Source organism: Patiria miniata, unplaced genomic scaffold (genome assembly GCF_015706575.1).
Source record: "Patiria miniata isolate m_02_andy unplaced genomic scaffold, ASM1570657v1 HiC_scaffold_1, whole genome shotgun sequence".
Taxonomy (NCBI): domain Eukaryota; kingdom Metazoa; phylum Echinodermata; class Asteroidea; order Valvatida; family Asterinidae; genus Patiria; species Patiria miniata.
In genome coordinates this window covers 27407223-27422750 of record NW_024037047.1, presented here as the reverse complement: position 1 = coordinate 27422750, position 15528 = coordinate 27407223, and the positions used below count along the sequence as shown (strand labels likewise).

The 15528-nt window shown below is 41.8% G+C and overlaps 1 protein-coding gene across 1 annotated transcript in view; it reads left to right on the top strand.

Annotated features, from left to right (window-relative positions):
* The first annotated feature begins 585 nt into the window (after nucleotides 1-585).
* LOC119732544 overlaps nucleotides 586-15528 on the top strand; it is a 37105-nt gene continuing 22162 nt past the window's right edge. Inside the window, exons 1-4 of the mRNA XM_038206108.1 lie at nucleotides 586-695; nucleotides 1060-1237; nucleotides 2891-2995; nucleotides 15131-15143. Coding sequence (XP_038062036.1) covers nucleotides 586-695; nucleotides 1060-1237; nucleotides 2891-2995; nucleotides 15131-15143 — 406 coding nt within the window. The remainder of the gene's footprint in view (nucleotides 696-1059; nucleotides 1238-2890; nucleotides 2996-15130; nucleotides 15144-15528) is intronic.

Here is a 15528-nt window from a genome sequence, read left to right as displayed (position 1 = left end):
ATAAGTGAGGCTCAGATAGGCCCCTCTCCCAGGATTTACTCCCGTGCTTAGCTAATTAGATTAAGTGATTTTCAGTCTACGAATGCGTACATAACACCAAATTCCGAAGCAGCAGAAAATAATTATAAACACGAACGGGTACGGGTAAGATGACTTCATAACGTCAGTTTCTGAACCCCTCGCCCCCCCAAAAAAGGGGCAGTGCTAGTGGACACTTATACATTGATATGATTTATTTTCACGCTTGACAGCACAAACTGAGTGTTCAGAGCCTCTTGGTATGGAAGACGAGACAATCGCTGATGATCACATCACGGCGTCCAGCGTTTGGGTGAACACCGACTATCCTGACTGTTGCACACCCCAGAAAGGCCGGCTGAACAGTGGCAGTATATGGGCACCATCGAGGTAAGCATCAAAGGAAACCATCTTGAACTACCACAAACTGCACCCAACACTTTTAATACATCCATGTATAAAACCTTATACAAAGACGAATGACTTTTCATTCAATCTGATTTGATTTTACTCATGGCAGGCGAAGTAGTTTATTGAACGTAATAAACTACTGTTTGTTAATCTAATATGTCAACTCCCTCAAATACTGGTTTTCTAAAGGTTGCCCTGCAAGCCTGGTTTTCTGGTCCCTACACTATCAAATCTAATAGGAGGGGAGGAAACCAGGCTACCCTGAGGCAACTTAATTGTTTTCAGGCAGCAATAAATTGGACATTTGTTTCGTAATTATTCCTTAAATAAAAGAAGACCGATACTTTTGTTCAATGTCTCATTCTAAATTGAGTAAGTTTTGCATTGGTAGAAAGATAGCAATTGGAAAAAAAATCGGATGAAAGTCAAACTTGTACTGATAAACCTTGAATGAGCTCAAGTAACATTAATATAAAACGTGTTGACACGTTCATATTAAAAGTTTCGAAAAGGCTTCAATAGTTTAATCTCGCTCAGTTTTTGCCAATGACTCTTCTCATCAAAGCGTGTTTTTTTTGCGGAGCATGTTTATTTCATTGTTCCCCACCTCCATCTACTCTGTGTACACAGCAATGACGGTTCCTGGATCGAGGTGGACCTGGCTACCAGTATTGTTGTGTCGGGCGTCATCACAAAAAGCCAGAAGATCGGGCAGTACACTGGATATGTAAAGAAGTATAAAGTGGCCTTTAGGGAGCAGTCCGAATCTGAAATGACATATGAGACAGATGCAAACGGAAACGCCAAGGTACATTTATCAAAATTTTCGATCTTTTTGGCCCCCCTTTTTGTATTACCAAATCAAACCATCTGCATACCCGTCAACCGCTACGAGTGGAATTACCCTATCCCTCTTTTATCCAATTTTACCAATAAAACGAAACAAAACTAGAGATCTATGTCTGTTTGCAACAGAACATAGGGCTTTTCCGCATTATGTTTTTTTTATCAATAATACGTCCCTGACTATGCATGAACATAAAATCTGTTAAAGTTAGCCGAAAATCGGCTAAAACGGTCACTGTGGACAGGATTTGACCTCAGCAACATGTGCGCTGCGGGCTGACTGACATACGATGTATGTACGTACGTGCATGTGCTATACACATTGTGGAAGTCGAGTGCATGTTTTACAGCTCTCTACCGCAACTTGCGTAAGGGTATTTTTTGCCGACGTCGCGTCAACTGTGTGAACAATTTGACAATCTGGGAACTTGGCACTGTTGAGGCAAATGTTTACGCTATCATTTACTGGGCAATTCAAGATTATATCTGTACGGATTGATTTGTTAGCAATTTTTGAAAAAGAAAAGGTCATTTCAACGGAACTTCCGGTCTGATGACGTCATACGCCTAAAACTTCGCACACGTCTTAAGTGGGTCAAGATCATCATATACACCGATATTTAGGCGATTCCGACAAACTTCACCACAGACATCTATGCAAAATACATTTTTGTAAATTTTCAACCTGTCGCTAGAGGGCGCTCGAAGATTGCATGACGTCATCGGTAGATGATTTAAGGAATACTATCAGCCAAGAGACTAACACTGTTAAAAGCAAGTTCATATCTATTACCACTTTTAAATAATATGCCACTTCCTGTTTTGGCCATTTTCGACCGGAAGCAAGGGTCACGTGATTTCACGCACACTGAATGAAATGAAGACCTCAACCTACTCTACCACTTGCCGGCAACGGAATGCTGCGGACGCGTACGGTTGATTTCTTATGCATTTTTAAATATTAAAAGTGTCACAATTTAATTGCCTATAAATAAACACAGGATGACGTCATCATGACGTCATCATTCCACAATGTTGTTTGAATTAGGGTCTTTGCTTGGACAAAGAGTGGTGTAAATGAATAACTGGCAAAGAGTCGAAAATGCCCTTTGAAAAGCGACAATTTTTTTAAAATTTCTGTGTACAAAGTCTATGGGAAAAATTAAATATTCAAAAATCCGTAATAAATTAGTCGATGACGTCACCATGACGTCACTCTTCGGGGCACATCTCTGCTATATGGACTATGACTATGCTAACTTTGAATGACGTATGACAAAGATAAATGTCAAAAGTGGCACTGAGAAAAAACGTGTACAAAGTCTATGGGATTTAGGCGACAAAAAGAAGAAGAAGAAGAAAGAAAAAAAATGAGAACAAAAAGAAAGGCTTTTCCGCTTTTTTGCGGAAAAGCCAAAAATGTTCGATTTGAAGAGTACCCACGTGCGCCGAAAAGTGCAGGAGTGCATCCTTGACCCTCCCCGACGAAGTACGTACGGTACTGATAAAATTATAAACGTTTTGTTTACAACTAATATCCAAGAAAGTGTCTCCCTTCTTCCAATATTTTTACAGTTCTAAAGATAAACCCTGTATTGATATGCTTCTGTTGCAGGTGTTCACGGGTAACACTGATGCCAACACCCCGGTCACTAACATGTTTGATGAGAGTGTGGTGGCGACCGTAGTGCGCATTGAGCCTACCGAATGGCAAGGCTGGGTCCGTCTGCAATTTGAGTTGCTTGGATGTCGCCGTGATTGATTGGGCTGAATCAGTGGTATTTTGATCTTTCGTTTTGGCAAGATGGCATTACAATATAGATTTGGCCAAACGCATTAAGTCAGAGCCAGACGGCAATGGTTTGGTACCGCTTGGACAGGCATAAATAGACGATTGTGTTTTAGTGTTACTAGATAAAAACAACAAAGAACATATTTGAGGTAGCTTGAAGGCATAGCGTCTACGGCAACATGAGTGCGATAGAACTATGACCTTTTTGGGGGTGATATTCAGAAGAGGATAATTCAATAAGGTCGTGACAGTCATACTAATAAACATAATGTGAAATATGTAACCACTGAATAATATGCACACGATTCGGAGTCCGGGTTGCAATTATTGGGTAACAAATGTTAACCGTTTGAAATCGATTCAAAAACCCATATCGCATACATGTAATTATGACCAACTTGATAAGCCATATGATATGCCATAGCACAGGTGTATGCCTTTTTCCCAAGAATTCTTTCGAACAATTTTTGCTTAAAAATAGCGTGTGTTTTGAAATTCAATTTTATTATTGATGTAATAAGCTTAATTAGAGTTTGTCTTTGAACCTCGCCGCTGTAAACACAAAGCTAGAAAGGAGATAACAGTAAAAGCAAACAAACAGAAACACAAACAAACAAATGGAAAACAGGAAAAATATCAACAAAAACAAGGACACAACCAAAACACCTGAACAATAAGCCTATATGTACTGATGACGTCGAACTCTGTTTACATGTGTGCTTTCATATGGGAACCTGGTTGGAATGACGGTTTCGTAGAATCACAGAAAAGCACACACGTAAACAAAGTGTGATGCCATCAGTACGGATGCAGATTCGGGTTGACTGTACATTTATATCAAATTATAAGTTTCGGTTGACCTTAGTTGTGACCTAGACATACATTTCAATACAATATGTATGTAGAGAATCCTTGTTCACATAAATATATATTGTAAATACTTGTACCGTATAAACACAGTGTTAGCAAATCAATTGTATCTTTTATTATCATTAATTATTTCAATGCACCAATATTGATAATTGTGGCACTTATTATAACAGATTTGACTATTTAACGCGTTCAAAATTACGCAAAACAAATACATTTGAATAACGCATTGGTTGTGTGCTAAGTGTGTAAGAAAGGAAAACAAGTACCCATTTTAAAATTGTGTTCGGTGAAAATGTCCATTTCCATAGAGGTACATAACACCTTTTTAGTATGAGAGTTTGTCTCAATCTTTTGAGGGTATTTTAAAAACCTTTCGGTTCAAATGTTTTCGTGTTACTCCTTATTTCGTTTTTGGTCTTGAAAACAGTTTAAGTACAGTCATACTTAAATGTTAAAATATTGCTTAGCTCTGTATAATCCGAATTCGTTAAGTCGGGGAATGCAATGCCATGGTACTGATAAGCAAACTAAATATCTGGAATTATATTGAATTATTTGAATGCAACAAAATGTCATGACACTGAAGTGACAAATTTCATATTTAACGCAATCAAAATTACGACATCAATGCACCTGAAATCGTGATTGTTGTTTTGTATAATATGCCTTAGTAATTGAGAAAAAAAAAAAAGACACTTTGTTCGGGGAAAAAATGCAATATTGAAGGCGGGTTCACTCTTTACGCGAATGCAAATGCAAAGAAAATTTGATCAAGTGAATTTGCAAGTTTAAATGTGTTCACCTTTTTGAACTCGCAGCACGAATACTTACCGTGATGTCACATTTCCACGTTCGCATTCGCTTTTGTGCTGAGTATGAACCGGCCTTTACGCAGGGTTCGTCAACAGTTCGAGTGTGTTAGTTTCAATCTATTACAATGATGGTAACTCTCAGACATTGTCGGTTCAAATATGTTTGTTTTGCTAATTTCAAAAAATAAATCTATGTATATTAAGCAAAGCACTAATGTTTTGTCTATTAGATTTTAATAAAAGTGTTTAGCTTTATAAATTCGGAACCCGTAAATGTGTTGAATACCTGGCATTGAGAAGCTGGACCGTGACAGGCGCGGATCCAAAGAGGGGTTTGGGGGTCGAACCCCCCCCTTCCCTGTTTTGACACACACACAAAAATAATAAAAATTATAATAAAAATAATCATCTTTATGTCTGTCTGTCCGCAACAATCGGACATAAAAGCAATCTAATGGGTCTGACCCTCCTTACCAAAAGTCCTTTGTCCGCCCCTGCTGGAGCAAGGGCGTATCCAGAACACAATTTTTTTCGGGGGCCAAAAAAAATCGGTCAAAACAAATTACAGCGTGGGGTTCTGGGCCCGCTCAAGGGCCCCGGTTTTTTTTTTTTTTTTTAAGGGGGGGGGGGGATTCTAGATGCTCTGTGGTGGGATCTGAGGCAATTTCTGACCACTATAATCAATTGTTTTGAAAAAAGATAATGGACGCAGAGCCTGCCTTCATTGCGACGTCACTTAACAAGAAAAAAAATTGGGTTCGTTTAATATATCCATTTAGTTTTTTTTTTCTGGGGTGGGGGGATGTTAGCCCCCTTCTCCCCCCATCCGCCCTTTTGCTGGAGTAGCAAAGCCTGACAAATTGTTCGCTCCTTGGTACAACAGTTCTTTAACGTAAAATCAAATTGCAATCTGCAATATTAATTTTGTGCGGATTGTAACTCGCTGCATATCGTTTTCTATGGATTCATTGCTTCTAGTGTTTATGGGATGGCCATATCTAGACAAACCTTGATTGCTTCACGGGTTGTTTATTACCAGAAGAAGCTTCAGTTCCCATCCGGTGCCGCACATTAACATATCGATTTCTGGCTTTTTACAACTTGGATTTCTTGTTGCTTTTTGAGACGATATTTTGTTAAATCGAAAACGGCACAATCAGTCAGGATTTCTCGATGGTTCATGCATTACCCGCTTTCATGCGCTGCTCACGGTTTCCTGAGATATTGCTCAAAATGGAGCAGATCAAAATCAAAGTATTCAGCCCCAACTATAGCATCATTATTTCAATGCGCAGAGTAATAAGTTACCTGCTCCGGCAACGAGCCGAAATTGTCTAGTGTTTTCCCCCTCTTTTCTACATAGATTTCGTACACGTTTGTTGCTACAGACATTTTTTTACACTTTTACAAATCTGATTGACCTCATTTTTTTTCATACACATATACTACCACCGGAATACGATTACCGAACACTGACGTAATGATAACATCATCATGTGCTCCCACGTTGTTTATGGTGTACATCGAGCATTTTCTTGAGTTCCTCTTTCCTTTTCCTTTGTTTGTACATTAACTTTTTTCGAAACAGCTCTCATTGGTTTTGTACACGTTTTCTAATCGAGGTCATCCTTGATTTGGTTCCTGTCGTCGATTCACCGATGATGTTGCACGTGTGTGTCCTCGATTTACACCACAAGCAAACGCCAAGTAATGTAACATTAATTGCGATTTTTTAAGCCCTTTATCTTCTGAAGTACCAGTCCGATTGGCTTGAAACTTGGTATGTGCATAGAGAGGGAATTGTTATAGATGGGCATTAAAGTAACGTCAGGATGATGTGGCCGTATAAAACAATTAGATTTAGGGGAGAGATGGTGCAATACATTTACGCAAAGGGCACATTCCTAGACAGGTTCCGAATCGAATTGGGGCGAAAATCTCATAAGCAGGGGCGACCGAACTATTTTTGACCATGCGACCTGACGCATCAGACCAAAGTTACGTCACAGGTGGAGGTTAAACATTGTTAACGTCCACCTGTGACGTCATGCTATTGTTTCAGCGCTTCATTATTTTGCAGGAATGGAGCAGGGAGACATCACCTCTCCATTATTTTGGGAAGGTAACATCTCCACCTCTCCTTTCGTACAAACTAATGAAGCGGAAAACGAGCTAAGGAAACAGAAACACTTGAATAACTGCTTAATCTTCGAGCAACAAAATTTGCAAATTTTATTTTATAACAGCTCCATTAATATTTCCCTTTTTTGGGGATGCAGTTGTCTTTCTTGGCGTACTTCCTTCAAATAAGAATCATTCTTAACACATTTGAAAATACATGTACAAATACTGGCACTTCAAAATGTAAGAACATTTGTTCGTAAACATGCCATTTCATTAAACATAAACAAACCTGACAAGTCGCATTTCTTTATATTTCCAAGCTTTCGTGGATTTTAAACAGTGATTTTGAGGCAGATTTCAAATACTAAATGCGATATTTCTTAAACACTTTATACAATGTCGTCACAAAATATGCAGTACATAATATACAAGTAAACAGCAGGTTAGCGGTTTAAATTCAGAGTCAGTGTTATGTTCCTGTCGCGATCATTACGATGCATCGTAGTAGTCCTAGTCGATGAGATGGACCTTTTGTGTGCTTACCTAGCGTTTGAGTGCGTCACTGATACGTTTGTATCCCCTTACTGCAAATTAATTGCTCATCAATCTCGTTGTCGTAGGCTTACGTTGGAGTTGCTGCACTTGCTCGGAGCGAGTGATTTGTGCGATGTCCCGGAATACCTGTAGCTTTGCACAAATCTGACACGACACAGGACAGTTTATGACGCCCCAGTTGCTGTGCTGTGTACCACACGTTGCCTTTAGGGTTAGCCAGAGGTCAGGCGCAGATCCTGGGCGGGACCGTCAACTCCCCCCAGCTCAGTCAAATTTGCTTTGCATAGAAATTCCTAAAAAACTAATTTTAACCTCCCCTGCTCTGACCCCCCCCCCCCAACAAAAAAATTATACGGGTTTAATGTCCGCCTGTTCCAAATACGGACAGAGGCAGCTTATAGATAGGGGGTATTTGTACACAATTCTGTAATCTAGTGTTAATCGTCGAATTTGAACAGCGCCCCCTATTCAAATATGGTACCAGCCCTGCCATCCCCACCTTCACCCACCCACCAGGCGCGGTTCTACGGGGGGGCTGGGGGGGGGGTTGTAGCCCCCAAAATAAATTCCGTAAAAAAAAATTGCATTAGCAAAAAGAAGGATTGTGATGTACATGCGAACGGTCTCCCCCTAAAGAAGAAATAGCCGTGACAAGGGTGCATTAGTTAATATAGTGTGAATGATTTTAAGGATTTTATTAGCGCTCCCCATTGAAAATATTGCATGAGCCCCCACCCCTCCCCCCCACCCACCTATTGATTTTCGGAGGCCTAAGTGTCTGGAAAAAATAACCGGTCAACATTTCAGCACGCCTCCCTGAAACAATTCTGGATCCATCGTGCTAGCCCCCCAAAAATATTGGTTCTAGAACCGCGCCTGCCACCCACCCCCTCGATCGCCCCCAGTTTTTGATTTTACGGAGGCCAAGTGTCCGGAGAAGAAAACCTGTCTACATTTCACATTTTTTCGCTGATGAAACCCCCCTGCAAAAATTGCCAGATCCGCCCCTGGAGATCTAAGGTAGAAGGCGCCTGTTGCTCGTTGGGCTGGACAATGCTGTAGGTAATTTTCATACAGTCTCACAATGCAGCGGGACGGATCGGCTTTGTTTTCGTGAGCGTCTACAACTTTGGGATTAATTTTGCGATGTTTAAGCCTGCCCTGATTTGCCTTGGAGACATCTTCAGCATAGCGTAGAAACTTCCCACCATCCTTGTCTGTGGAGAAAGCTGCGAATTGCGGTTTCGCAAATTCCTCGGGCATTATCCTTTACTTAACATTTAATTGTTGGGCCACTGCAGGTATTCAAAGAATTCTGCCTCTGACATGAAAGCACGAATTAATAGGACTTAAGACAGAAACAAAACGGACGTCAAAGTTTAAATATATTCGAGCCCCCCCCCCCCCCTCCCCTCGTCCTTCTCCCCTCCCCCACCAACCAACCACCTTCGCATTTTGTGAGTGCAACGGAAGATCTTGAACGTGCAACAGTTTTCTTGGCCCCCGAAACATTGCTTCTGAATTCTCCCTGGTATGTACTACAAGCTGATTTACCCGATCATAGATCGGGTAGGGCGTAGTGTTGGGGATGAAAATTTGGGGAGTTAAATGTAAATGGGGATATAGTTAAGGAGACATGCAGTTATAGAAAAGCAATTTCTGTGATGTGATCTGAGGCAATTTCTGACCACTAAAACCAATTTCAGCAAAAGATCATCTTTTAAAGTTGTGACTTTGGATTAATTGAATCAGCTACATGTATTTTGAGCAATAGAATCATTGTTGTAGGCTACAGTTTTTATTCCGGGAAGAAAAAGTGTGGGGGGGGGGGGACCAAACAATGTCCCCCGCTTTAAAATGGGGGGGGGGGGGGGTTCCCCCTGTCCCCCGTCGATTTACGCACATGATAATTATGTACCATGGCAACTTGTCTGTAAATGTTCCCGTTGGTCTGTTAAATTGGCATTTTGTGAGGCAGTCGCATTTGGAAAACGCAGTGAAAAGGTTACCGTAGTACACAGGCGAAGGCTGATTGTACAGTTTTGACAATAAATCATAATGCAATAAAACGTAAAGGTGTCAATTGAAATGAAAATGTTGAGTGTTACCATAAAAAATTACAAACGGTCTGAATCATGGAGGAAGGTCATACTTAAGTTTCAGTATTGGACTCTTCAACAAACGTAAACTTGAACTTCTTACAATTTGCGAGACCGTCTGCAAGGAAAAAGTCGATGTAACTTTTATTGAAGTTGGTTCAACCATCTATATAAGAGCAAGTTTTACTCGGCCTCCGAGGAATGTTTGCTCCTGAAAGGATCCGAGACCGCGGTCTCCCGCGACACCAAAATGGCTCCACGTCCGTGGAAAAATGTGGGTGTCTTCCGCCGGGTCGGACACTTTTTCGTCGATTTTTGTGTGAATGCATCGATCCTTCGTTGACCCCAAACAGGCCCCCGAAATTATAACACGACATTGAATTATACGTGGCGGGCATCGAACTCACAACGCTCAGCCTTGGTGGAAGCATAGTGGAAGCATGGAGCTGTAAACACATTATGGAAGCAACAGCACTCTATCACGCGACGTCACATGCTTGTGCTTCAAATAGCGAGCACCGTAGACTCAACCTCGTTTCCAGGGTGTGGAGTAGGCTGCAGTACGCGTTGCCAGTGACGGTTTTACGCATAGCCGGGAAGTACCACGCAGTGTAGACTTTCGATTGGTCAGACCGCGCTAGGCATATTAATGTGTAGTCCTTCTGAGTATTCGTTGCACTTGGCACAGGGGCGGCAAGCGAAGCATATGAAAGAATAGGGACACTTGGTGGCCACGCACCATGGACAAAAAATATTTAACCAAGGTCACCCATACTAACGTTTGGCGAATTCTTTTGCAAAACAGCCGAGTAGAACACGTAAACGCAACCCCTACGTTGACCTCGCTGACCTCCCACAGTCTAGACACGCAGAAAAAGCCAGCACAGGGGGCGGCCAGGCAGTCAACGTGAAAGCGCACACGACGGCAAATTCCTGAGCAAAACGCAGTCACGAAAAATCGACTAAACGGATCGCCGGTCCGTAAGGGAAAATCAGGACGACCCGAAGTGTCCGACCCGGCGGAAGACACCCTCCGCATTTGTCCACGGACGTGGAGCGATTTTGGCGCCGCGGGAGCCCGCGGTCTCGGATCCTTTCATGAGCAAACATCGTCTCGGAGGCCGAGTTAAACTCTCTCTTATATATATAGATACACGGAGACACAACGACGAGTATTACGCGCATTGCGTGGGCTCAACCATCCTTTGTATCGGCAACAGCGCTTTTGTGGATGGAGGACGCTATGAAAAATTGATATATAGATACAAACTGAATTCATTTCTAGTCATGCTTGGGAAATTAATTTGGCAATTTTGTCGAAACGATAAAGCAGGAGGCAGGCAGTTAATGGTTGTGCCCTCTTTTGTGTCTTTCCCCGCTGTCACTGAATTATAAATCATAATGGTAGCATTCTATGCTTGGCCTGCATCAGGGGAAAACGACTTTTGTTGGGGGATGTAACCCCCAACGTCATCCCCCATCCCTGTCCTCCTCGATATGTTTTACTGCTGGAGGTTTATCGTGATATTCGAGTGTGCTCAGCCCTCCCCCTTCCTCCAGAATATGTGATGGAGACACCCATGCCTGTAAGCACGGGGGACAATCGAGAGCAGAGATCATGACTTGTCTGCATTAGGAGTGATTTGTCTCACTTTCACTAGGGATGTAACACACTGAGTATACAGCGTTTTATACGTTGGCAACAGCGCTTCTCTGGATGGAAGACGCTATGAAAAATTGATATATAGATAAACACTGAATTCATTTCTAGTCATGCTTGGGAAATTAATTTGGCAATTTAGTGGAAACGACGAGGCAGGTGGCAGGCAGTTAATGGTTGTGCTCTTTTGTGTCTTTCCCCGCTGTCACTGATCCATCGTGCTAGCCCCCAAACAATATTGGTTCTAGAACCGCGCCTGCCACCCACCCCCTCGATCGCCCCCAGTTTTTGATTTTACAGAGGCCAAGTGTCCGGAGAAGAAAACCTGTCTACATTTCACATTTTTTTTGCTGATGAACCCCCCCCCTTGCAAAAATTGCCAGATCCGCCCCTGGAGGTCTAAGGTAGAAGGCGCCTGTTGCTCGTTGGGCTGGACAATACTGTAGGTAATTTTCATACAGTCTCACAATGCAGCGGGACGGATGGGCTTTGTTTTCGTGAGCGTCCACAACTTTGGGATTAATTTTGCGATGTTTAAGCCCGCCCTGATTTGCCTTGGAGACATCTTCAGCATAGCGTAGAAACTTCCCACCATCCTTGTCTGTGGAGACAGCTGCGAATTGCGGTTTCGCAAATTCCTCGGGCATTATCCTTTACTTAACATTTAATTGTTGGGCCACTGCAGGTATTCAAAGAATTCTGCCTCTGACATGAAAACACGAATTAATAGGACTTAGACAGAAACTAAACGGGCGTCAAAGTTTAAATGAATTCGAACCTCCCTCCCCTTGTCCTTCTCCCCTCCCCCCAAAACCAACCACCTTCGCATTTTGTGAGTACAACGAAAAATCTTGAACGTGCATCAGTTTTCTTGGCCCCCGAAATATTGCTTCTGAATTCTCCCTGGTATGTACTATACACGGAGACACAACGACGAGTATTACGCGCATTGCGTGGGCTCAACCATCCTTTGTATCGGCAACAGCGCTTCTGTGGATGGAGGACGCTATGAAAAATTGATATATAGATAAACACTGAATTCATTTCTAGTCATGCTTGGGAAATTAATTTGGCAATTTTGTCGAAACGATGAAGCAGGTGGCAGGCAGTTAATGGTTGTGCTCTTTTGTGTCTTTCCCCGCTGTCACTGAATTATATATCATAATGGTAGCATTCTACGCTTGGCCTGCATCAGGGGAAAACGACTTTTGTTGGGGGATGTAACCCCCAACATCATCCCCCATCCCTGCCCTCCTCGATATTTTTACTGCTGGAGGTTTATCGTGGTACTTGAGTGTGCTCAGCCCTCCCCCTCCTTCCAGAATATTTGATGGAGACACCCATGCCTGTAAGCACGGGGGACAATCAAGAGCAGAGATCATGACTTGTCTGCATTAGGAGTGATTTGTCTCACTTTCACTAGGGATGTAACACACTGAGTATACAGCGTTTTATACGTTGGCAACAGCGGATGGAGGACGCTATGAAAAATTGATATATAGATAAAAACTGAATTCATTTCTAGTCATGCTTGGGAAATTAATTTGGCAATTTTGTCAAAACGATGAAGCAGGTGGCAGGCAGTTAATGGTTGTGCTCTTTTGTGTCTTTCTCCGCTGTTACTGAATTATAAATCATAATGGTAGCATTTTACGCTTGGCCTGCATCAGGGGAAAACGACTTTTAGTTTCTACATGTAAAACATACACTGTTCAAGCGTTAACAAAAAAAAAAGGTGTGCGACGGTAGAACAACTCTCAATTTGAAGAGTTTGCTTTCAATATCCCGTTTATTGTCTGTCTTATATTGCAGAAGTGCGGAGGTTTCAATTAAATCCGAAAAGTGGGCTCACTCAACTTCGAATGTCTACTCTCCATGTTAGGAGTCTTTTTAATTTGGTGCTTTTGACTGTAAAAAAAATTCCTCGTTCTCAAAAAACAAAATGTCACTGAGGTATGTGTTTGGTACGCAACACCAGTCAAATTCAAACTATATTGATCGCGAAACTCAAAACTTCGAAACGCGGCTGCACATGGGGTCACTCCCCGACTACCAATTTTGCTTGGCACAAAAAATAACGACGTCGAGCGCCGTTCTCTAGGTAAAATAAGTGCTAGAATGAACAATGTAATACAGAAACAGAATAATATGCATCTTAAGTAATCTTCAATTTAATTTGACGTTAACTGAATGTTACCAGTAACATGGCCGGCACTGGACCATTTTGTATTTAGCCCCGCCCACGTATAGCCCCGCCCACGTATGATTTGTATATAGTTCTCTCATTGGTTGCCAGCGAGTTTAGAACTAGCTCCAGTGGTCACCTGACCAAAATCTGTGATCTAATTGGTCAAAGCGTATTAAATGATCGACATGGAAGACAACTTTACTCACATGAACATGCAGATGGTTATGTTTATAACTCCGTGTTCTGTACTTAAGAGATGCGACAAGGGTTATGCGTACTCTTCCAACGTGAACGAATAACAAAAAAGTTGGGAAACGAGAAGCACTTCAATTATGCATTTCTCTCGGCACTGCACCATTGCGGAATGATAAACTCCATTTCTATCCATTTAAAAAAGACACGAGGCAGACAACGGGTAGTTAATGGTTCGGTTTCTTTGTGTGAATTCCAACAAATACCGTATAATTAATGATACATACGAGATAAAACGACGTAGATATTATCATGCATGGTTCACCACCGACCCTTTTTTTTGGGGCGGGGGGGTTCTTCTTTCTCCTCCTATGAACCAAATACTCATTGGTGTGGGCGTCGCCAGAGGGGGAGAAAGAGGGGATTAACAAAATACAGGAAAGAGTAATATCATCAAAAGAACATTGTCGAAAACAATATCATCTTATCAATTAAATACATGTTTAGCAATTCAAACTGTTGAAAAGAGGCTTAAAACGCGGTCGCATGAAAATCCTCAAGTAGATTTTGAACACGGAGCCTAAGCAAAAAATTACAATTACCCCATGGACACCTCAACCCCCAACGTCATCCCCCATCCCTGCCCTCCTCGATATTTTTTTTTTTTTACTGTTGGAGGTTTATCGTTGTACTTGAGTGTTCTCAGCCCTCCCCCTCCCTCCAGAAAATGTTATTGAGACACCCATGCCTGTATATAAAGCACGGGGGGACGATCGGGAGCAGAGATCATGAGTTGTTCGCATTAGGAGTGATTTGTCTCACGTTCACTAGGGATGTAACACACTGAGTATACAGCGTTTTATACATCGGTGAAGGGCAAAACCTTTTATTGAACTAATTTAAAAATAATTGCTTGAATAAACAATGGAATACAGAAAAAGGAGATTATCCATCCTAAGTCATCGTCAACCTTAACTTTGACTGAAGTTATCGGTAACATGGCCGAGACTGGACCGTTGCGTATATGGCTAGTAGCCACTCGGGACCTTATTGGTCAATGCGTATTATATGACCGACATGCAGACGAGTGTATTGGCATGAACCTGCAGATACTTTAGTATAACTCCATGTACTATACTTAAGAGATGCGACAAGGGCTAGGCGTTCTCTGCCAGCGTGAACGAATAATAATAATAAAAAGATAAAACAGAGAAAAGCTCTTCAAACATTTAATCCTCTCAGCACTGCGCTTCAGTGAATTACACAGTTACGGAGAGATGAATATGGCGCAAAAATCATTCCTTCCCATTAAAAAAACCGATTAACAGACACAAGGCACAAAACAGGTAGTAAATGGCTCAGTTCCTTTGTGTGTTTCCCTGTAAATACCGAATTATTAATGTTACATGTCATCAGAGTTAACACGACATATATATTATAGCACATGATCCACCCACGCGGCGGTTATTTTTTTGCGGGGGTTGGGATGTTCTTTTTTCCCCAGTGTTTTTGTTTTTGTTTTTGAAGCTGTTTTTCTTCGTACTTTTCTTATTTATCCAGATACTAGTCACTCGTAAGGATGAGCGTCGCGAGAGTAGCAGGCTAAATATGATAATGAAAACACAAGATGGTCGCAAACAATATTATCTATTAAATATATCTCACCCTTCCCCAAACCATCCCCTCCCTTTCTCGGTATTTATACTGCCGGTAATTTCTGAAATTCCTGGCTTCCCATTCCCCAGCAATATTTTGGTGAGGGACGAGAACGCGGTGACTCCCCCAATCCCTCTCAATACTTGGTCCCAGAGCATATTATTGTAACAAAATTAAAAGTATCTTCACAATATTATTCCCTCCCAGTATTACCGGCGAAAGGTGTCGCTCTTTTAACACCCATTGTCCGTTGATTCAACAATGTGAGGAAAAGACGTAAAACGTGTACATGCAGACATGCA